We start from the raw sequence: 23,534 nt of genomic DNA on the forward strand, positions 1-23,534 counted from the left end.
TTCTCCCCCTCTCCCTCTCTCTCTCTCTCTCTCTCTCTCATTACATACCTTTTATGATGACCTAAAGGATATATATCTGTAAGATGTTGTGTGATTTAAACCAAAGTTATGGAATAAAATATGTAAATTCAAAGCTGGAAGCAAGATAGATGTAATGATTAGTTTTACAAGTGTAACATAATCATATCATTTCTTGGTTCCAACTTTGAATTAAACACCAGTTACCAATGTCCGGAAGGTCTGAGTTTAATATATAACACGTTTGAAGCCTTATTTAACCACTAGACCACCCAATTCAGCAAGCAAAAAATTAAGAGTGTGGTATTGAGTGTCAGCGTTCTTACACGGACTCACCATTAATGTTAGTTGAATATTATATTTTATAGATACGAAGGTGTGGCAACTGTCAAATCCAAAACTAAGACCATTAAGACGTCTACAGTATTATGGTGAATTTTATTTTAATACTGGTGTAGTAACCAGTGTAAAACAGAAATGGAACAGAGGTAACGTATTATATAATACGTCTTTATCCGCACACCGGAAGTAACTGAGAACACAACAACTAACACGAAGTCTTTACCCACATATTGAAGCAATTGAAAACTCAATGACTCAACGTCAAATCTTTACTCGCATACTGAAGCAATAAAGAACTCAGTGACTCAACATAAAGTCTTTACCCACATACTGAAGCAATTAAGAACTCAATGACTCAACATTAAGTCTTTAACACATACTAAAAATAACTTAGAACTCAATAAGCGATTATAAAATATTCATCTGTATACTAGAAGAAACTAACAACCCAATAACTCAACAAAAAAGTCTTTAACGTCTATACTAGAAGCACCGAGATACCCAATAACTAAGCAAAAAATCTGTACCCGCACACCGGAAGCAACTGATAAACCAATAGCTAAACATAAAGTATTTAACGTCATACTATAAGCAACTGAGATACTAAACATAAAATCTTTAACGGCATAAAGGAAGCAGCTAAGATATCCAGTGTCTAAACGTAAAATCCTTAACGGCATACTAGAAGCAACTAAGATACCCAGTGACTAAACGTAAAATCTTGAACGGCATGCTAGGAGCAACTGAGAACCAATAACTAAATTGAGATACTAACTTTACAACACCCAACGACAAACAGGTGCATGCATAGTTCATTTTGATACAATCCGGTTATGCACAATTTCAAATAATTTTTAAAATCCTGTTCAGTAGTTGCTGAGAAAATATTTTGGTTATTAATTATGTCGCTTTGATTATGTTCTTCTTCATTTTATTTGTGTTTTAACAGCTTCAGTAGCAGTTTTACCTCCCAAAAAGATGAGAGGTGTTGTTATGTTTCGAGATGATTTTAATGGTGACCAGCTAGACATTAATAAGTGGTTATTAGCAGTGACAGCAACTGATGATTATGTGAGTACATTCTTTATTCATTTAAACTATAATAATGCTTACCATAGCTGAAGAGCTGAAGAGGGAAGCGCAAAACTCAGCGGATCTCCAAGAACTATTTTGTACCTGCGTTTCATATGTCTAACTTTAGAGCTTGTTGGATACTATAAACTCACAACTTTCTTTGGCAATCACAATCATAAAGACCTGCATGGACCCAACCTGCTTAAAACAAAATGATGACAAAACAAAATCCATCTGTTTTGGTCCCCAAACATAGATTGTCCCAAATAAAATCATTCTCCGTGCAGCTCGAGAATATTACTAGAGAAGGGTACTCTTTTTTTTTCCACAGATTGATGATTTATCAAGCAAATGTTATTTTCATTTAAAATTCATCCCTAGCTGGTTCTTAATTTTTTTACCGTCTTGACTACTGCAACAAACCTCCTTGTAGATATTCCACAGTGCCAACTTCAGCACCTACAGCACCTTCAGGAAGGTGGCCATGACCAAATCACCTAGCCCTAACCACACCACAACCTTTTTAAAGATTTCTCTTGGTTCACTGTTTCGGCCCGAATAGATTTGAAACTACTTACTCTAACTTTTTAATGTGTAAATAGCACATTTCCTAAATGTCACTTTGAACTTGTTCAAACTGATAGTGATTCTATTTCTAATCATGTTTCCAGCAAGCACAATTCCAAGCTTATACAAATGATAAAAGAAATGTATTTGTAAAGAACGGTTTCCTGTATCTAAAACCTGTAAGTTATTTAGATATGTATGTGTTAATTACTCAATATCAAATAAAACATAAAACTTATATATTACTTGAATTAGGGACTAGCAAAACATTCAATGGTAACAATTAATCGTCTAATTTATATTATCAAGAGGCTAGGCGCAGTAATTGCTACATCGTATTTTAGATAATGAATAAAAAAGTTTTAAAAAAATACTATATACACTGGCATAATCAATCGGTTTAGTTACCTGATTTTTTAACTTTCTAAATGTTATTTTAGACGCTTACTGTGGACAGTGGTCATTTTACTGAGGACGATTTACAGCACGGTGTTATGGACTTGAAAAGTATGTAAATACGGTTTTAAAATATATCTAAATTTATCTGCTGCCAATTATAAACAAAGTATGAAAATACTGTTTTAAAATATATTGCCAGTGAATAGACAAAATATGTAACGGTTTTAAAAGTATATAAATACGAGTTTACAATACATGTAAGTGTCATGTGCGCGGTAGGGTATGCTGAAGATGATCTGTAATATTTATAGAAACGTGGGGAGTGTGTACAGAGAGTGGTAATAATGGCTGCTACCGTGATTCTAAAAAGGATATCTTACCACCAACCCTGTCTGGAAGAGTTCTTAGTAAACCCAATATAAAATATGGTACCATTACAGTTAGAGCTCAAATACCTCGTGGAGATTGGCTGTGGCCAGGTATGGTATCTTTTATACTGAAAAATGTTGGCAAATGAATAACGATTATCAATCAAGTTCCGTCTTCACAGTATTACGGAAGACCAAACAGCTCTTTATTCAGTGTTAAGATCGGTCGCATTATTTCTGTTACGTCTTTTTTGTATTCCTGATTGTTTTCAAATTTGAGTGAAGTCTGTGTCACTACATGCCTGGGACTGTACAGCGCAGTGGACGCTTACGGCTGACCCCCGGATCCATTCACTTGATTTGATATTTGTTTATTTGGTGCAATGTCTATTTTCTGTCTTGTCCGCAGGTTTATCTTGTAGATTTTTGTTTTACGTGTAGTGCGGTCCTCCTGCACTTACTATTAGTTCAGAACCCAGATTGGACAAATGGCCAGGTATTAATTTATAGCCGGATTGTTTAAAATGGTTTAACATTTGACTTGTAAAATTATCTGTGGAATATGACGATTAACAAGAAGAAGGACGAGGGATGACAATAATATTAAAAAGAGAGAGAGAGAAATGGGGTTTAACGTCCACTCGACACAAACTAGGTCATTTCGGGACTAACATATGGTTTAATTTTATTTCAATAATTCGCTTGCGCATAGGGGTCTTTAGCAGTGGGAGGAAACCGGAGGACCCGGAGAAAACCCACGAGGTTGGACAGGCGACCCTACTCCTTGTCACGTACAACCGGGGATTCGAAACCACGCCAGTTGACTCAATGACAGGCCTTATGATACAGCGCGAGCGTGCTAACCATTCGGCCACCCCCCCCCCCCAATAATATTAAAGACGCATTATGTAAGATCTTGTCAAATGGTAAGAGATGGCCGTTCTCGCAATACTAGTTCAAAATAGATACTAAAATAATAATATTATGTAAGATTTAGGTAAAGAGCTGGCTATTCTTGCAATACTAGTTCAAAATAGACACTAAAAGAAAAATAATATGCTGACAATTTCAGTCAAATTGACTTATTCTGAAAGAAGTTATGAGTGTTTGAAATTTTCACAAGATAGTCTCGAATGTCATGTACCATTGTAACGATTATAAACAAAATCTCGACTATCCAGTTTTTAGTTAAATTATTATATAGCATTCGTGTTTCAATCCATTCAAAATCCGATGATCTACAGAGTTGATTGTCATGTGGGGGGGGGGGGGGGATGGCCGAATGGTTAGCACGTTTCGATTCCCGGTTGTACGTGACAAAGAGTAGGGTCGCCTGTCCAACCTCGTGGGTTTTTCTCCGGGTCCTCCGGTTTCCGGCCATTGCTAAAAACCCTACGCGTAAGCGAATTATTGAAATAAAAATTAAACCATATGTTAGTCCCGAAATGACCTTGTTTGTGTCGAGTGGACGTTAAACCCAATTTCTCTCTCACTCTCCCCCCCTCACTCTCTCTCTCTTTCTCTCTCCCCCTCTCTCTCTCACTCTCTCTCTCTCCCTCTCACTCTCTCTCTCTTCTCTCTCTCTCTCTCTCTCTCTCTCTCTCTCTCTCTCTCTTCTCTCTCTCCCCCTCTCTCTCTACTCTCTCTCTCTCTCTTCTCTCTCTCTCTCTCTTCTCTCTCTCCCCCCCTCTCTCTCTCTCTCTCTCTCTCTCTCTCTGATTGTCATGTGATTAAAGTCAAAAGAAAGATCTGGCCCCGAGGTCACAAAGCATTCTCAGACTAAAGTTAAGAATTTACTCAACTTTTAATCACTGTTTATGAGATATATATTTGATCCAGAAACACAAAACTTTGCACATAGTTTCTTATTGCTGTATTTGATATATTAAAACAACAAAAGTTTTATAAAGGGATATAATTTAGTTAAAATCAGGCGAACAATTTTGAGAAAATTCTTCACTTTAGTCTGAGAATTCTTTGTGAGCAGTTTTAGCTCTTACATAATGCACCTATAAAAGAGAAACTAGAAGTATCAACAACCATAAACCATATTTATAATATATGCGAAGACGTGTCAGAGGAATATAACTTTAAACTGAACCATATCTACACGCTTGTCTTGACATAAGTCAAACTAAATCTCCAGATACGATAGAAACCAGCTACATAAGCTATATGAACCTAATTGATACCATGATCTGCCAATAATGTCTCCATAATGAACAAAACGCGATATATGGACTACCCAAATTTATACATTTTGGTTATAATTTTTAGTCTTGTAAAACTTCAAATTCTGTTATTTTTCAAAGCAATCTGGATGATGCCCAGGAAACAAGAATATGGATGGTGGCCGGTATCTGGTGAAATAGACTTCATGGAAGCCACATGTAAGTAGAATTTCAGCACGTCCATTTACCCAATAAACACTGGATCCCTAGGTTTGTCAAAAATTGACCTAGCACTTTTAAAACTATAACAGTTTACATTAGATTAGATCTATAAATACGTTATCCATCTCAAATTTTCAAGTGGTCATTATTTTTTTTATTTTAAGGTCGATGGGAAAAAATAGGAGGGTTGGGCGTTTAGTGTATAAATAATAAACAAATTTACCTCTAAATCCAGGTAACGAAGTAATGCATACTTGGGATGGTAAAAATGTTGGTGTACAGCGAGTTTTCTCAACGTTCCACATGGCACCACGAGGGGGTAATTTTGCCCAGGGCAGAACATTGTAAGATGATCCAGCTTTATCAATATTCAATCTTTATTCCAGTACATTGCAAAAAAAGATCATTTAGCTGATTGCTATTTTGAAAGCACGGATCCTTATTTGACTGTGCGAGATTGTGAAAAGCAACATATATATCAGTCCAAAATTAATCATTTCTGGTCTGTATTCACAATCAGCATCCGCTGCAAACGATACAAACAAAATAGTTTCACATATTAGTGACGGGTAAAATCTATTGTTGGGAGTGGAGGTGTGGGGGTGGCGGTATGGTTAACCCGTAAGCGTTGTATCATACGATCTGTCATTGAGTCAACTGCTTGTTCATAGTACGCCCATACATGTTATTACAATTCCAAAATAGCTGCAATGACGTCACACTCGGTGCCTGGTTCATAGTACGCCCATACTAGTTATAACCAGTATTATAAAACTACACACCATGTATGATAATATGCCAGAGTAAATTGACGAGTATATATTTATTATAAAATAACACACCATGTATAATAATATGTCAGGGTAAATTGACTAGTATTATATATTTATTATAAAACTAAACACCAGAGTAAATTGACTAGTACTATATATTTATTTCAGTACAAAAGACACTGGTGATTGGCATGGTTTCCACGACTACCAACTAGAATGGTCTCCTGATCGCTTAATGTACGTCTAGCATCTTAACATTTAATATTTGTCACTTAGTAAAGGCAACGAGGTTTGATGCACCAGTATTTCTGATAGATACAACTGAAACGCACAGCCACAACGTTGTTTTTTTACATCAAAATATTTCATAGAGCCCCTAAATTAGATTATATCTTTAAAGATAAAGAAGGTGTCACAATGTAGTTGTGGAGAATAAGTCGACAGACCAACTACTTTTCTCGTGTTCTCTTATCTAATGACATTCTATTACTTTTTGGAATTGTCAGATATACTCTTACAGTCTCATTTAACGACTTTTGATCTTCGAAGGAATTATTAGTGAACAGAAATTACGCATTGATTTAAGCATCTATCAAAGCAATGATCCCGTGTTAAAATTATATTTGGAACGTGTTTAACCAGTTCTATCACATATGTGTTATTGACTGGCACCAATATTGCCCTTTAAGGAAGGCATGGTGTTTTGATAGCATTAAAAATCCATAAACTCCACATAGTTAGTCTTGTGAAAAAGAAAATATTTAACACAACAAATATTTCACTCTTTATACGACCAAAACCTATGGCTGTGATTGTATATTACCATGGAGACAAGGAGCCACGGTGGCTCAGTGAGTAAACTGACCGGGTTCCATTCCGGTGATGGTCGAGAAAGTTCAGTGAGGGTTTCCGCATGTTAGTGGCAGAGAACGGATTGCCTGACAAGGATAGTGTCTAGTTACCGAGAACCCGTGTAGACTCTATGTAATAACTAACGCACACGGTAATATTTTTACATATGTTTTGTTCATAACTACATAAATATGAACATATTAAAATATATATGAGATTGAATTTACTTTTTTGTATTAGTATAAAAATTGATGGAAAAGTGATTAACAGAATAGATGTTCCTGATGGATCTTCAATCTGGGATATGTTTAATATGAAGGGAGCTAATCCATGGGTTAATGGTACCAAGATTGCGCCTTTTGATAAAGAGGTACTTTTGTTCAATAGTTCATTGATGACCCATATCCCCCCAAAGACTTATTTGCGTTCCCAGAAGTATAATATTTTCATTCAATTTATTTTAAGAACTGATTTGTTAAGTTTATTCAGCTAGTGCATAACTAGTCGATCAGCGTCCCTAGATTCTGAACTTTTGAGATATTGGACAAAACGTTACGCAGTGATTTAAAGGTATGAAAGATACAAACCCCCAAAAACTTTGCAGAAATGAACAACTACATCCTGCCACGGATCCACAAACAAAATAAGAAATTTGAAAGAAACTGAAAATACAGAGTGTTTTCTAAATCTGGTATCTTTTTTTTCAGTTTTATCTGATTTTAAACGTTTCTGTTGGTGGAATTGGTGGAATGTTCAGCGACAGCTTCACTTACCCATATCCTAAACCTTGGACGAATTCTGATGCAAGGCCTATGGCAAATTTCTGGGCTGGTAGGAATCTGTGGCTACCATCCTGGCATGGCGATGATGTGGCCATGATTATTGATTATGTAGAATTTAGACATATGTAAACCCTTTGTTATATACATATGTAACAACCTGTTCCAGCAAGTGTTTTTTAGTAATAAATACCCCTCTTATCTTGAAATAGTCACCTTTTATTGTATCGATTAATCAGAGTAATGTAAACGCCGTAAGCTCGTGATGTCCATTGATTTATCTTATATGGATATTGGACGTTTAGTATGTGGCTGTAAAATTGGCCGAAAACCGCAATTGTCCGATTAATGTCCAAAAGCTTCATTTTTGACTGAAAATGACATTTTTTGCACGAGAAATCGTGTCTTGAAAATTGGACCCATCATAATGGATGCAAATAAGTTATTTCGTACAAAGGCTTGACCACAATCTATGGAAACTGTTCGCGGCACTTTACACAGCTCAAAGTTTGCATGTGAAAATCCATGGCTAGCTTACAATCTACTGGGCTAGCTTACCATTGATTGGGCTAATGGAGACGGTATGATAAAATGTGGTAGACTGGTATGATAAAATGTGGTAGACTGGTATGATAACATGTAGTAGACTGGTATGATTGAATGTAGTAGACTGGTATGATAAAATGTAGTAGACTGGTGATCAGTTGTTTCAATAATTTAGTCTTAGTTGGTATTATTCCTTGTCCATTCAGCGTTGGGTCTGCGATATCGTAAACGTCGATCGACCTAGGTGAATATTATTATTATTATTATTATTACAGCATATTTATAGTGCACCCTTTCATATAACATGTTCAGAGGCACTTTACAAAGTGACAATGTAAATCATAAATAAACAACAAGATTATGGGCATGTTAACGATTGTATACAGAGTCAGTTAAAAGCCTGATTAAATAAATGTGTTTTAAGTTGTTTTTTTAAAAGAATATAGAGATGTACAACATCTTAAACTAAATGGTAGATTATTCCATAAAACAGGTGCTTGATAACTAAAAGAGCGCTGACCATAAGACACTAGTTGGACAGTTTTGGGCTTTAAAAGTAGTTTATCTGATGAAGATAATGTTCGGCCAGGTGTATAAAGTTCTAAAGGATCTGAGAGGTAAACAGAAGCTAAATTATTTAAACTTTTAAAAGTAAGTAATAAAATCTTAAAGTCTTAAACAGGAGCTAAATTATTTAAACATTTAAAAGTAAGTAATAAAATCTTAAAATCAAAATCTTAAAATCAATTCGATATTTAACAGGTAACCAGTGTAAATTATATAAAACAGGAGTTATGTGGTATGGTGATGCTGGAGGTAGTCATTCACGCCAGGATGTGGTCACGGTAGTACACACCAGTGACCCTACCTTGAACAAAATGCAAGTCCGTTCTGCCAGTCATGGTGATTCCTGCCCACATCATAACAGATCCACGCCCGAATCGGTCAGGCTGTCTGGCGTACATGACGCTCATTTACATGCCTCCAAACGCGAGCACGCCTATCGGTGATATCCAGAGTAAATCTGGACTCATCTGAGAACATGACACGCGCCCATCGATGATTACCCTAATTTCTACGCTGCCTACACCATTGACGCCTGTTTGCCATGTGCTGGATTACCACGACAATCATCATTCCATTCTACTCCACTATACCCCGGGATAATCCATTATCTGCCCTGGCCTTGATTGTAGCTAAAGTCTACGAAACAATCAAAAAAACAGTTTACAAAGCAGTCTTACTTATGAAACGGCCTTCGTTTCGCATTCGTTTTTATAAAGGTAGATAACCCTATTCATGTCCATTTACTGAATGATTTATGTACGTAATGTATATATTTCTAATTCATTTATATTTAATTGTATTATAAAAATCTGAAGTATGTTTGGCTGATTGCAAATATGTATAACATCTATATGTTTGACTTTTGTTACTATTATTACTATTCGTTCTTTGTCTAAAATTATTCATTCTGTGATGTTTATCGTTATTGAACTTATACTTGGTAATTTGATTCTCAATAAAACTCTTGAACGTACATGTCCAGTCTTCGTTCATATATCATATAATAACTGTAATTTGGTGTTAATAAATACGCATTTAGTGTAATTTGGACTTCTTTCATTTAGGCCAGTTTCTTGCTAATTCCTAACCGTGTCTCTTGAAGGGTAGCCTTTGCGTTTTGCTTACTTTACCCGATGAGAGTTACTTCCCTTTATCAACTTCCTTTTCAATTAACGATTATGTGATTGGTGGATAAAAATAGCACAATCATCCTGGGTGGATAACTTGATAACGCCCCCCCCCTCACCCATATAGATTAACCCAGGAGTTAGTGGAGTTGAACAGAATGAGATCACTGGCGATAACGAGGGTGGGTGCAATACGGAGGGCCTGATACGGACAGCTGTCTAGTCGTTTGGATTGGACGAAAAACAGAGGTCCCATGTACATATTCGCGTGCACGTTGGAATTTGATATGGCATATGCCAGTAGGACGTTAAACCCCATTTCAATTCATTTCATTTTCGACGTAGCCATCTTGGGATTATGATGTAATTTTCGAGGAACTAAAACAACAAGAACAAGAATAAGATGGATAGTACTTGCGGACGGACCAGCTACTGGCACAATTTGTCGTTTCCAAGAAGATGAGCGAACGTACCTCACTCTGAGAAGGCCTGTGTTTGGATTTACGATCATTAGCCGAGTCGAAGGTTATTATAAAATAATTTACATTTTCTTTCTTGCCGGGGGTGATAGTAGCCGGGATGCGTTGATAATTTATAGGCCAATGGCGGGAGGAAACTAGCCCTAAAACAAGATGTTGACGCCCATGAAATTAATTTAAGAATGTCATTTCATTGCATTGCCAGTTAAATATCCAACACCCTTTATAATTTTTTGTCAAATAGCTCTCTTCATGGGCCATGTCTTTGTTGTTTTTTTTTTTTTAATTAATCATAATTCGTCGTCAGATGTACATATTGGCGTGCACGTAAAAGATCCTTGGTAGTTGGAATTCGACATAAGAATAGGCCGTAGCGCCGCTGTCCAGGCAAAATTTCCCTCCTAGCACATCAATCATCAACATAATTACCAGAAGAATGACTTAACCCACAAGTTTTGTTTGCGAAATACAAAACTTGTTTTATAATCAAAAGGAGTTAGATTATATTGGTAATGATGTTCTATTCAACAATCTATATATAGCTTCGTTCTATTAATAGATATTGGTTAGAACAATATTGCATATCATGAATTCTTTAATGAAAGCATTAAGTAAACCGATTTTTTTAGAAATTTGAGGGTTGGGACACATTCCTAGTTAACATTGATCGTTAAATTTACGTTAGAGTTGGCTCAGCGTCCAATAATGGTAAAATTTTACGGTTAAATTTAAGTTACTTACACGTCAGATTTTTGGCAATTTTATGGTTGGGACACATTTGCATAACATCGCCCACTAGAAGGTGTCTATTTTAAAATAAGGCGAATATGTATTACCAAACAAACCTTGCTGAAAGGGGGTGTTACAAATTTAATCAATATAAAGCTGCACTACTTTGTTTCATGGTAAACGATGAAAAGATAAAAGGTATGCCGAGACAAATTGATTTCAGTACTGATTTAATAACTTTTTAACATTTTAAAGTATTGTTACTTATTGACTATTAAAGCGAGGAACATATTATTTTACCAAACAAGTTCAGTAATATATCCAAATTTCGAGCTTACGGCGTTTACATTTCTCAGATTAATTGGTACACCAAAAGGTGCCTATTTGAAGATAAGAGGAATGTTTATTCCAAAAAAAACCTTGCTGAAACAGGTTGTTACACAAAGGGTTTACATATGTCTAAATTCTACATAATCAATAATCATTGCCACATCATCGCCATGCCAGGATGGTAGCCATAGATTCCTACCAGCCCAGAAATTTGCCATAGGCCTTGCATCAGAATTCTTCCAAGGTTTAGTATATGGGTAGGTGAAGCTGTCGCTGAACATTGAAGTGGTTCCTCCAACAGCAACGTTTAAAATCAGATAAAACTGAAAAAAGAAATCAGATTTAGAAAACAATCTGTATTTTCCGTTTCTTTCAAATGTTTCTTATTTTGTTTGTGGATCCCGTGGTATGACGCCATTTTTCATTTTTGAAATGGTTTTGGAAGTTTGTATCATTCATACCTTAAAACTATTGAGTAGTCATTTTGTCCAATATCTCAAATGTCCCGAATCTGGCGACGCTGGTCAAAATAAACTTAACAAATCAGTTTTAAAATAAATCGAATGAAAATTAAAATATTATAATTCCGGGAACTATTGAACAACTGTACCTCTTTATCAAACGGCGCAATTTTGGTACCATTAACCCATGGATTATCTCCCTTCAGGTTAAACATATCCCAGATTGAAGATCCATCATGAACATCTATTGTGTTCATCCATTTTCCATCAACTTTTATACTAATACAAAAAAGTAAATCCAATCCAAAATGTTTTAAGTGGTTCATATATTCATCTTCAATTAAATTTTATGTAGTTATGAACAAAACATATGTAAAAATATTCCCGTGTGTGCTATAGTTATTGCATACAGTGGATCTCGGTAACTAGACACTATCCTTATCACGCCATCCGTGTCAGTTTACTCACTGAGAGTCCGTGGCTCCGTGTCAATTTACTCACTGAGCCACAGTGGCTCTGTGAAAATTTACTCACTGAGCCAAGGTGGCTCCGTGTCAATTTGCTCACTGAGCCACAGTGGCTCCTTGTCAATTTACTCACTAAGCCACGCCACAGTGTCTCTTTGTCACTTTTACTCACAGAGCCACCGTGGCTCGGTGTCAATTTACTCACCGTGCCAAAGTGGCTCCTTGTCAATTTACTCACTAAGTCACCGTGGCTCCGTGTCAATTTACTCACTGAGCCACCGTGGTTCCTTGTCAGCTAACAACGCCAGCTTCCGTTTCCATGTCAATATTTCCTTCACACCACTTTTGGCCGGAGAAAGAGTGGTGTGAAATATTTGGGATGTGAGCACAAATACAGTTGAAACGCACAATCACAAGGATGGTTTATATCAAAATATTTCATTGAGCCCCTAAATTAGATTATATCCTTAAAGGTAAAGAAGTTGTCACAATGAAGTTGTGGAGAATAAGTCGACAGATCAACTTTAAGGAAGTCGTGATGTTGCAAAGACCATTTAATCCGCTTTCATATCTAAGAGCATAATACGCTCGGAGTTTGATTGTTTCTGAAAATACGAGTGCTTCAAACATCGTTACCTTTACGTAAGTGAAAAATATTAAATGTTAACATGCTAGACGTACACTAAGCGATCAGGAGACCATTCTAGTTCGTAGTTGTGGAAACCATGCCAATCACCAGTGTCTTTTGTACTGAAATAAATATATAGTACAAATCAATTTACTCTGGTATATTATCATACATGTTGTGTAGTTTTATAATAAATATATAATACTAGTCAATTTACCCTGGGATATTATCATACACGGTGTGCAGTTTTATAATACCTGTGATAACTAGTATAGCCGTACTATGAACAGGGCACTGAGTGGGACGTCATCGCAGACATTTTGGAGTATTAATAACATGTATGGGCGTACTATGAACCAGGCACCGAGTGTGACGTCATCGCAGCCATTTTGGAGTAGTAATAACAAGTATGGGCGTACTATGAACCAGGCACCGAGTGTGACGTCATCGCAGCCATTTTGGAATTGTAATAACTAGTACGGGCGTACTATGAACCAGTAACCGAGGGTGACGTCATGGTAGCCATCTTGGAATTGTAATATCATGAATATCAAAATCCTTCACTTGATGAACAATTATGAAAGGACCAAACATGCCAAGGTACATGTAGACCGCCCTTACATTTCCGGAGCCTTGGTTTTTTTCATAGTTCATGGGGACGGACCAGTTAATTAGTTGTTGAGATTTAAAGAGGCTACTTTCAGCGGTTTTCGAGAAGATGAGCGAAAGTAAATTATCTCACTCTGAAAGGGTCAGTAATTGGACTTTCGATCATAAGGCGAGTCTAATGTTAATTATAGAATATGGTATTATTCAATTTATTTAAATTGATTTTCTTGTTGGAAGTGATATTGTCTCTTTAATGTCAGCGACCCCCTTCGTGTGTTTTATAGATGGTTTAAAGTTTAAACATATTTTATTGACAAATATCAAAAGGATTGAGCACAAGTTTCAAAAACTTAGAAAAGCCCTTTCCATACATACAAATGATAGACAAAATTTAATACAAACAAGATTGTGAAATTGTATATAGAATAATAAATAATTTATAAGTAATATAAGTAAAGTCAGATGAATTATATCGCAAAGCTCTATATAAAATAAGTGAAGAGGTGCGGGTGCGGAGGGAAGAAAAAAAAAAAAAAAAAAAATGTTAAAAAAAAAATGTTAAAATTTTTTTTTTTTTTTATAGATACTATCTAATGTTTATCAGCTTACTAAGCGTTAACATTTAATTAAACATACATTATGCAAGAGCTAAATCTTCATATTGCAGGTCTTTCTTTAGGCAGAGATGTTATATAAACTATTAATTAGACATTAATTAACAAAACAAGACCATGATCAACCCTCGTTGGAACTAGATTAGAACGGTTAGCCATTTACTATGAGAACAACTGTAGTCAAAACTATAGTGACAACTTGGATCAGAATGGAGTAATTTGAATGAAATTGTCAATATTTCCATTTTACATTATCTATTTTTGAACTACTATTCAAAAAAAGTAGGGGATATTTGATTTTTAAGTGTTATTGAAGTCACCTAATGAAACTGACGAAGAAACAAATGACAAAATGAAATGAAGTTCACATTCATCGATTTATTCCAAATGATCGTTAGACTAAGTAAGGCACAGACTGGCCATTATAAGGGTAAAATGATACTGGGGGTCAAACAGCAAAGTTACCACAGCATCACAACCAAGTCAGTAACGGGTAAATCCTCCTCTGTTTGCCAAACAAGCATTGATCCGACGTGGCATACTCCTAATGAGACGTCTAAGGTCATTTTGGTCCAGATTGTCCCATTCCTGTTGCAACGCAGCAGCAAGTTCTTGGACATTGGCAGGACGTTGTTGACGTTGACGTAACCTCTGTCCAAGCATGTCCCAGACATGCTCGATGGGGGAGAGGTCGGGACTCAGTGCTGGCCAAGGTAATGTGGTGATGTTCTGTTGTTGGAGGTAACCTGTAACGATCCTGGCCCTGTGACATCTTGCGTTGTCATCCTGGAAGATGAAACGGCGGCCATGACGTCGTGCGAACGGCACAACATGGACTGCCAAGATTTTGTCCCGGTAGTACTGGCCTGTAACACGCCCTGCAACAACATGTAAAGCCGTTCTTCCAGCAACAGTGATGCCTCCCCACACCATAACAGAACCACCCTTAAATCGATCATGTCTGATGACGTTAACGTCTTGGAAGCGCTCGTTTCGACGACGCCACACCCTCCTACGTCTGTCCAAAAAATCAACAGTGAACCTTGACTCATCTGAAAACATCACATTGCTCCAGCGTCGATTATCCCAGTGTTGACGATCCCTACACCAACGACGTCTTGCCTGAATGTGATGATCTCTCAAACAAGGGATCACGCGAGGACGTCGGTCGCGAAGGTGACCCCTATGTAGTCGATTCCGAATCGTCTGGCCACTCACTCTCACACCAGTGTCTGTTTGAAGACGAGCGCTGATCTGATTTGCTGTGATGACACGATTTCTCAAGGCCAAGGTACGGATAAATCGATCCTGGCCTTGAGTTGTCGCCCTTGGTCGACCTGAGCGTGGTCTGTCCTGTACAGATTGTGTATCACGGTATCTGGACCATAGCCTGCTTATGACAGACTGAGAAACATTCATCGTCCGCGCCACAACCGCCTGTGTTGTGCCGATCTGTAGCATGCCAAGGGCACGTAACCTTTCATTTTGGGTAAGCCGACGCATATCAAAATTTGTTTTCTGGTCACTAAAACAATTAAACTGATGTTTCCACCCTGGAATTCAATGCTACAATGACTGTAACATTCAAAGTCAGAGTCGTGCAAATCTTGGGTTGGACCCCCGTGATGATCCCAAGCATCACCTGCATTCCATGCGGTAGCTATTGGTGCGTTTGGGCGTCACATGTAACTGGAAATGTTTCTTCTGTTAGGTTCTATAGTGACTTTTTTCGTAGTCATTTGCATATTTTAGTATTATGCCCCCAAAATCAAATATCCCCTACTTTTTTTGAATAGTATATTATAGCAAGAATGGCCAGCTCGTTATCTAAATCTTACATAATGTATCTTTAAGAAAAAAAAGCATCCATGGTAGCTAACGTCGGATTGTTCGGATGAAAAAAGATGTCCAACCAAAATTTTTACACTTTATTTATATGTGACACTATTTTGTTTATATTGTTTCCATATGATGCTAATTTTTGCGAACTTTGTAAATTTGGAACAGAAATAATTTTCTTGGACTGATATAATGTTGCTTTTCACAATCTCACAATAGTGTCAATCAAGTGACGATCAGCGCTTTCAAAATAACAATCAGCTAAATGATCTTTATTCTCAATGTATTGGAGTAACGATTGAATATTGATAAAGAATCTTACAATGTTCTGCCCACGGCAAAATTACCACCTTGTGGTGCCATGTGATACGTTGAGAAAATTCGCTGTACACCAACATTTTTACCATTCGAATCATGCATTACTTGGTTACCTGGATTGCGAGTTAAATTTGTTTTTAGTTTTATTAATGCACTAAAATGGTGATTCTTTTATACTTTAGGGTCGGTTATACAATATAAATTTATACAGATACTGTATGGTTGAAAATTGATCAGCGATTCCTAACCTGAGTCAAGGTATCGACCCCTTGACTGTCAATGTAGTCATTAAACGCCCATCCCTCCTACTTTTTCCTATCCACCTTAAAATAAAATAAATAATGACCATTTGAAAATTTGAGATCGATAACATAGGAAATCCAACACATCTAATATAATTGGTGTGCTTGGACTTTCTGGTTTCCGCTTTACTTCCGGGATAACCAAAATCGGATGGGGGCGCATGTCATCCCATCCGAACATCTAGACATTGTATGTCAGCAGCCCCCTCCCCCCCGTTTACACCAGTGACAAGGGGAAACCACTCTGTGTAAAATCACGAGGAGCAATTAAGGTGTAATCACACATAAATAATGGCCAAACAAAAGAGCAATTGGAGTAAGTAAATGGTTAAGTGGGACTTCTGGAAGATTCACGAAAAGTGATATAGTTTTGAAAATGCTACGTCGACTTTTGACAAACCTAGTGATCCAATATGGACGTGCTGAAATTCTACTTACAAGTGGCTTCCATGAAGTCTATTTCTCCAGATGCCGGCCACCATCCATAATCTGGTTTACTTGGCATCATCCAGATAGCTTTAAAAAAAAAATAACAGAATTAAATCATTTTTAAAAAATCAGGCTATTAATACCTGGTTGTTTGCCCAATCTTAGTTCTGGACTCTCATGATGACTGCACGTGTTATAAATACTGTAATATTATTGATAATTATAGATATTATTTTTTCAGTATAAAAGATACCATACCTGGCCACAGCCAATCTCCACGAGGTATTTGAGCTCTAACTGTAATGGTACCATATTTTATATTGGGTTTACTAAGGACTCTTCCAGATAGGGTTGGTGGTAAGATATCCTTTTTAGAATCACGGTAGCAGCCATTATTACCACCCTCTGTACACACTCCCCACGTTTCTATAAACATTACAGATCATCTTCAGCATACCCTACCCCGCACATGACACTTACATATATTTTAAACCAGTATTTATATACTTTCTTCACTGGCAATATATTTTAAAACAGTTACATATTTTGTTTGTTCACTGGCAATGTATTTTGAAACGGTATTTTCATACTTTGTTTATAATTGGCAGTAGCTATATTTAGATATATTTGAAAATCATATTTACATACTTTTCAAGTCCATAACACCGTGCTGTAAATCGTCCTCAGTAAAATGACCACTGTCCACAGTAAGTGTCTGAAATCAAGTAACTACACCGATTGATTCAGCCATTGAAGTATTTGTTTTAAAACTATTTTTTATTCATTATCTAAAATACGATGTACCAATTACTACGCCGAGAATCAAATTAAACGAATAATTGTTACCATTGAATTTATTGCTAGTCTCTAATTCAAGTCTCTTAATAATAAAAAATAATTAGTAATAAATAATTTATGTTTTATTTGAATAACTTACAGGTTTTAGATACAGGTAACCATTCCTTACAAATACATTTCTTTTATCATTTGTATAAGCTTGGAATTCTACTTGCTGCAAACATAATAATTAATAACTATGACATATATAGAATCATATACTAACACAGTGACATGTCCCATCATAGCAATATAGATGTAGTTGTATTTACAATGTTAAACATACATTATGCAAGAGCCAAATCTGCCTATTGTAGATCTTTCTTTAGGTCTGAAATGTTATCTAAATTAGACATTAATTAACTTATCCAGACCATAATCAAATCTCGATGTCAACGCTAGCCTGCGATAATTGTAGGATTATGATCCGATTTGCTGCATAACTTTCCTTCTAGATTTAACGATTAAATGGATAATCGAGACTATGATTTTTGGCGTATCGACTGTAGTAATGATGACCGAGGCTATGCGGAACTTCCGATCGCTTATTTCTCGGTTCATAGTGGATCAATGTGACTGAAATTTTCAACAAATTACCTTTACATTATCTAGTTTTTAACTATTATAGTGAGAACTGCCAACTCGTTATCTAGCCTCCGATAATGTATCTTTAAGTTTTTTGTCATGAGATCAATATGCTCGAGGTGCCGGGCAACTGCTATATTTTATTACTATTATCATGTGCGCTTAACAAAGTCATATGGGAGAGAGAGAGACACACACACACACAGAGAGAGGGTGTGTTTAACGTCCATTCGACACAAACTAGGCCATTTCAGGACTAACATATATGGTTCAATTTATTTCAATAATTCGCTTGAGTGTAGGGTTCGTTAGCAAAGGGAGGAAACCGGAGAAAACCTACGAGGATGGAAAGGCAACTCTACTCCTTGTCACGTACAACATATTTCAATAATTCGCTTGCCTGAAGGGGTCTTTAGCAGTGGGAGGAATCCGGAGAACCCGGTGAAAACCCATGAGGTTGGACAGGCGACCCTACTTCTTATCACGCACAAGCGGGGAATCGAAACAACGCCACTTGACTCAATGACAGACCTTATAATGCAACGCGAACGCGTTAACCATTTTCCCCCGCGCCATTAGACATGAAATGAAATGGGGTTTAAAGTCATACAATATGATATGAGCGAAATTTTGACCAGACAGCAGTGCTATGGCCTACTCTTATCGAATATCGAATTCCAACTGCCAAGCGTTCTTTCAAGTGCAAGCCAATGTTTACACTGAACCTTGGTTTTTAATCCGATCTTTCCAGACCCTTCTAGCTGCTCCACTGACAAGGTGGAACCTCGCCGGTAAACCCCGATGACCTTTCTCGGCCAACGCAGGGATGTAACACGGGGCCTCCAGGTTAGGAAGCCAATATCTTACTCACTGAACCACCGTGGTTCACACATTGACATAATACAACGAGAGCATACTTGATAAAATATATAAATACAAAATTGTTATTTAGATAAAATTACAAATCATTAGAAATTAAAATAGATATGGGTAATGTCTGTAAAGAATTTAATCTATGTTATGTCTATGTAAGGACGCCACTCCGGTCTGACGGGGGTATAAGGGATCACTGGGCAAAAGCCTTTTTAAATAAATATTATATCTTTAGTATGGTTTTAAAAGTAGATATCAATAGCAGAGACATTACGGAATTAAATTGACAATTTATACTAATGGAAATGGAATGAAATGAAATGGGGTTTAACTTCCTACTGTTCTGCTCCTAACCTGGGCTAATGAAGACGGGCATACGCCATACAGTGTGCTATGAGGGAAATTTTGCCCGGACAGCGGCATTACGGCCTATACTCTTATATCGAATTCCAACTGCCAAGGGATCTTTTACGTGCACGCCAATGTGTACACGGGACCTCGGTTTTTCGTCCCATCCGAACGACTAGACAGCTGTCCTTGTCAGCCAATGATGATACAGTGTAAATTATAAGAGCGCTGTATAAAATAATGGTGTGTCAGTGGAGGAGGATCGAAGATTTCTTGTGGGCTTAGAAAATTCAACAAACTCAGAAATGTGACATATGAAAGGCGAGTACTAAACAATTCCTGGAGATCGGCTGAATTCTGCACTTCTCTCTTCAGCTCTTCAGCTATGGTAACCGTTGCTATGGTTTAAATAAATAAATCATTAAACGCGAGTATCTAAACAGTTCCTGGAGATCCGCTGAATTCTGCGCTTCTCTCTTCAGCTCTTCAGCTATGGTAACCGTTGCTATGGTTTAAATAAATATATCATGAACTCACATAATCATCAGTTGCTGTCACTGCTAACAACCAGTTATTAATGTCTAGCTGGTCACCATTAAAATCTTCTCGAAACATAACAACTCCTCTCATCTTTCTGGGAGGTAAAACTGCTACTGGAGCTGTTAAAACACAAAAGTTAATCAAATGATGAAGACGATCATAATCAAAGCGACATAATTAATAACCAAAATATTTTCTCAGCAACTACTGAACATGATTTTAAAAACTATTTAAAATTGTGCATAACCAGATTGTATCAGAATAAACTAACTATGCATGCACCTGTTTTTCGTTTGGTGTTGTAAAGTTAGTATCTCAATTTCTTGCAGTTTAGTCGTTGAGTTCTCTAATATCGTTAAAGACTTTACATTTAGTTATTGGTTCTCAGTTGGTCCTAGTATGCCGTTAAAGATTTTATGTTTAGTCAATGGGTTCTTAGTCACTTCCATCATGCAGTGAAAGACTTTATGTTGAGTTGTTGGGTTCTTAGTCACTTCCATCATGCGGTGAAAGACTGTATGTTCAATAGTGTGCGGATAAAGACGTATTATATAATAAGTTACCTCTGTCCCATTTCTGTTTTACACTGGTTACTACACCAGTATTAAAATAAAATTCAGCATAATACTGTAGACGTCTTAATGGTCTTAGTTTTGGATTTGACAGTTGCCACACCCTCGTATCTAAAAATGAAATGAAATGAAATGGAGTTTAACGCCATACTGTTCTGCTCTGACTGGGCTAATGAAGACGGGCATACGCCATACAGTGTGCTATGGGGGAAATTGTACTCGGACAGCGGCGCTACGGCCTACTCTTGTATCGATTTCCAACTGCCAAGGGATCTTTTACGTGCACGCCAATGTGTAACGGGACCTCGGTTTTTGGTCCCATCCGAACTACTAGACAGCTATCCTTGTCAAGCCATCCATCCTGCATCACTGAACCCTCGTATCTATATAATATAATATTCAACTAACATTAATGGTGAGCTCATTCAGGAAACATGTCACCCAATACGCCGCTTTACTTCCTCTCTGAATGTCGACAGAAATGTCATAGAATAATAAAATCCATTAGTTGACAAAGTAAGAAAGACTTCCGTTCTCGCGAATTCCATTCGAAAGTATATAACCTTCATAATTATGATAGACTCGTGATAGGCTTACGATAGGCTTCCATATTCGACTTGCTATGCTTCAGAATTGGCGTTTCCAAACATTATCAAAGCTGGTGACCGAGATAGACTACCATATTCGACCTGCTCTGCTACAGAATTGGCGTTTCCAAACATTATCAAAGCTGGTGACCGAGATAGACTACCATATTCGACCTGCTCTGCTACAGAATTGGCGTTTCCAAACATTATCAAAGCTGGTGACCGAGATAGACTACCATATTCGACCTGCTCTGCTACAGAATTGGCGTTTCCAAACATTATCAAAGCCAGAGATTTTTGAGTCACGAACAAACAGCTGGGGAACATTTCTTTACAAGTATTGTAACTCGAATATAAAATATTAAAATGATTTGACCGGATGTGAGAAAATAAATTACTAAATTAAAATACAACCTGTAAGTGTTGCTTTATCTATTATTTCATCACCATTATCAATCCAGTAGTGAAACAGAACCGTAGATAATCCGGGATAATCTAAAAATGTATATATATCAATTATTATGGACTATTGATTATATAGCATTTTAAACCTATTGGTAGTCAACTAGGGGATTTCTCCGACTAGTCGAGGGGTTCACGGTGGCTAAGTGGGTAAGACGCTGGCTGGCTAGCCTGGAGGTCGGGTGTTCGATCTCTGCATTGGCCGAGAAAGTTCATCCAGATTTTCCGGCGTGGTTCCCTCTTGTCAGTGATGCAGCACAGAGGACCTGACAAGGACAGCTGTCTAGTCGTTTTCATGGTACCACAAAACTGAAGACCCGTGTGTACATTGGCGTGTACGTAAAAGACCCCTTGGCAGTTGGAATTCGATACAAGAGTACGCCATGGTGCCGCTGTCCGGGCAAAATTTCCCTCATAGAACACTGTATGGCGTATGACCGTCTGCAATAGCCCAGTAGGAGCAGTTAAACCCTAGTTTTGCATTACTTGACACATTGTTTTGAAGAAGTCATAAATGTTCCGAAACCAACTAACCTTTAACTGTGAATTGTCCACCAGATGGCGATAAAGTAAAGGTCGGATTGTCTAAAGCGTCTGTTACATACACTGACAAAACAACTACCAATACCAATTTTAACGTCATTGTGGTGGGCTCAAGTTTGAAACAAAATCTGCTTCCAAATTCTTTGTAAGCCGATATAACGTGATGGACAAATGTTATTTCCCACGTCTGACGATATAACAAAATTATCAAATGGGTCAAAATCTGGGTCCAAAATGTTTGCAAGACCAAGAAACTTGATGCACAATTGCTATGTTTAATGATATGGGGAGCCACAGCGGCTAAGCGAGTAAGACGCTGGCTCACTAGCCTGGATGTCACGGGTTTGATCCCTGTGTTGGCCGGCGTGGTTTCTCCTTGTCAGCGGTGCAGGACGGAGGGTCTGACAGGGACAGATGTCTAGTCGTTCGGATGGGACGATACTGCGTACATATTGGCATATTGGCGTGCACGTAAAAGATCCCTGGCAGTTAAAATTCGATATAAGAATAGGTCGTAGTTCCACTGTCTAGACAAAATTTCCCTCATAGCACAGTGTATGGTGTATGCCCGTCTTCATTAGTCCGGTCGCAGCAGAACAGTAGGACGTTAAACCCCATTTTATTTCATTTCTAAATAAAAGTAACCGTTTTTATTCGATTCGATACATTGTCAAATAATACTTACAGGGAACTGCGAAACAGAATTAGTTAGTTATACTCACTTCAATTTTTCTGGGACTGCCCCTTTAAGGATATGATATGACCAGATTTATCAAAGGTGTTTACATACATCTGTTGAATTCCGTGTTTCACTATTGCTCATGAAATTAGGACATTGCAAACAAACAAAAAATAAACAAGGGAATTTGGTGCATCATTTATATTTATAGGGGAATTAAAGGAATGGCAGGTAAATTAAGTTAATAAATAATTTGTAATTAATTTAATGTTTTTCATGTTAGCAATTTTTAATTTTCAGAACCGAGATTTGCATGTAGGAATTCGTAGATTAGGTTCTCGGAATGAATGCTTACGACAGTGACGATGACAGTTTGACGTGTCGTTCATTAAAACTGTGACCCTGTGAATAGAATGTCGTGTGCCTAGTTGTCAGACAGGGCGATAACCCGTATTGTACACTTGTACACATTGACAGTGTGAATTCGAAGCAGAGTAG

General features: G+C 37.2%; 1 protein-coding gene and 1 long non-coding RNA gene across 2 annotated transcripts; one reads left to right on the forward strand and one right to left on the reverse strand.

The window, feature by feature from the left end:
- The first annotated feature begins 2,104 nt into the window (after window positions 1-2,104).
- LOC126830374 (uncharacterized) lies at window positions 2,105-6,171 on the forward strand. The gene is made up of 6 exons (XR_008789166.1): window positions 2,105-2,180; window positions 2,442-2,508; window positions 2,712-2,879; window positions 5,081-5,158; window positions 5,397-5,505; window positions 6,103-6,171. It is a non-coding gene; the product is annotated as an uncharacterized LOC126830374 (long non-coding RNA).
- Window positions 6,172-11,341: 5,170 nt separating this feature from the next.
- LOC126830373 (beta-1,3-glucan-binding protein) lies at window positions 11,342-22,457 on the reverse strand. The gene is made up of 12 exons (XM_056102949.1): window positions 22,349-22,457; window positions 21,767-21,847; window positions 20,757-20,876; window positions 20,191-20,312; window positions 17,948-18,022; window positions 17,659-17,725; window positions 17,269-17,436; window positions 17,020-17,097; window positions 16,284-16,392; window positions 12,953-13,021; window positions 11,954-12,083; window positions 11,342-11,666 (listed from the first exon to the last, which is right to left on the reverse strand). Exons 1-12 carry the CDS (start codon window positions 22,455-22,457, stop codon window positions 11,463-11,465), a joined length of 1,332 nt encoding a protein of 443 aa, XP_055958924.1. The 3' UTR covers window positions 11,342-11,462.
- Between the last annotated feature and the right edge of the window lie 1,077 nt (window positions 22,458-23,534).

The sequence above is a fragment of the Patella vulgata genome, chromosome 8 (genome assembly GCF_932274485.2).
Source record: "Patella vulgata chromosome 8, xgPatVulg1.2, whole genome shotgun sequence".
Classification (NCBI taxonomy): Eukaryota; Metazoa; Mollusca; class Gastropoda; family Patellidae; genus Patella; species Patella vulgata.

What these genes read in the sequence shown, in the direction of transcription:
- LOC126830373 (XM_056102949.1), bottom strand. Translation starts at nt 22,457, where the DNA reads ATGACGTTAAAATTGGTATTGGTAGTTGTTTTGTCAGTGTATGTAACA. An exon ending in TGGACAATTCACAGTTAAAG is followed by an intron (nt 21,848 to 22,348) that starts GTTAGTTGGTTT and finishes ATACATTTTTAG; the next exon opens with ATTATCCCGGATTATCTACG. An exon ending in AAAACAGAAATGGGACAGAG is followed by an intron (nt 20,313 to 20,756) that starts GTAACTTATTAT and finishes GTGTTTTAACAG; the next exon opens with CTCCAGTAGCAGTTTTACCT.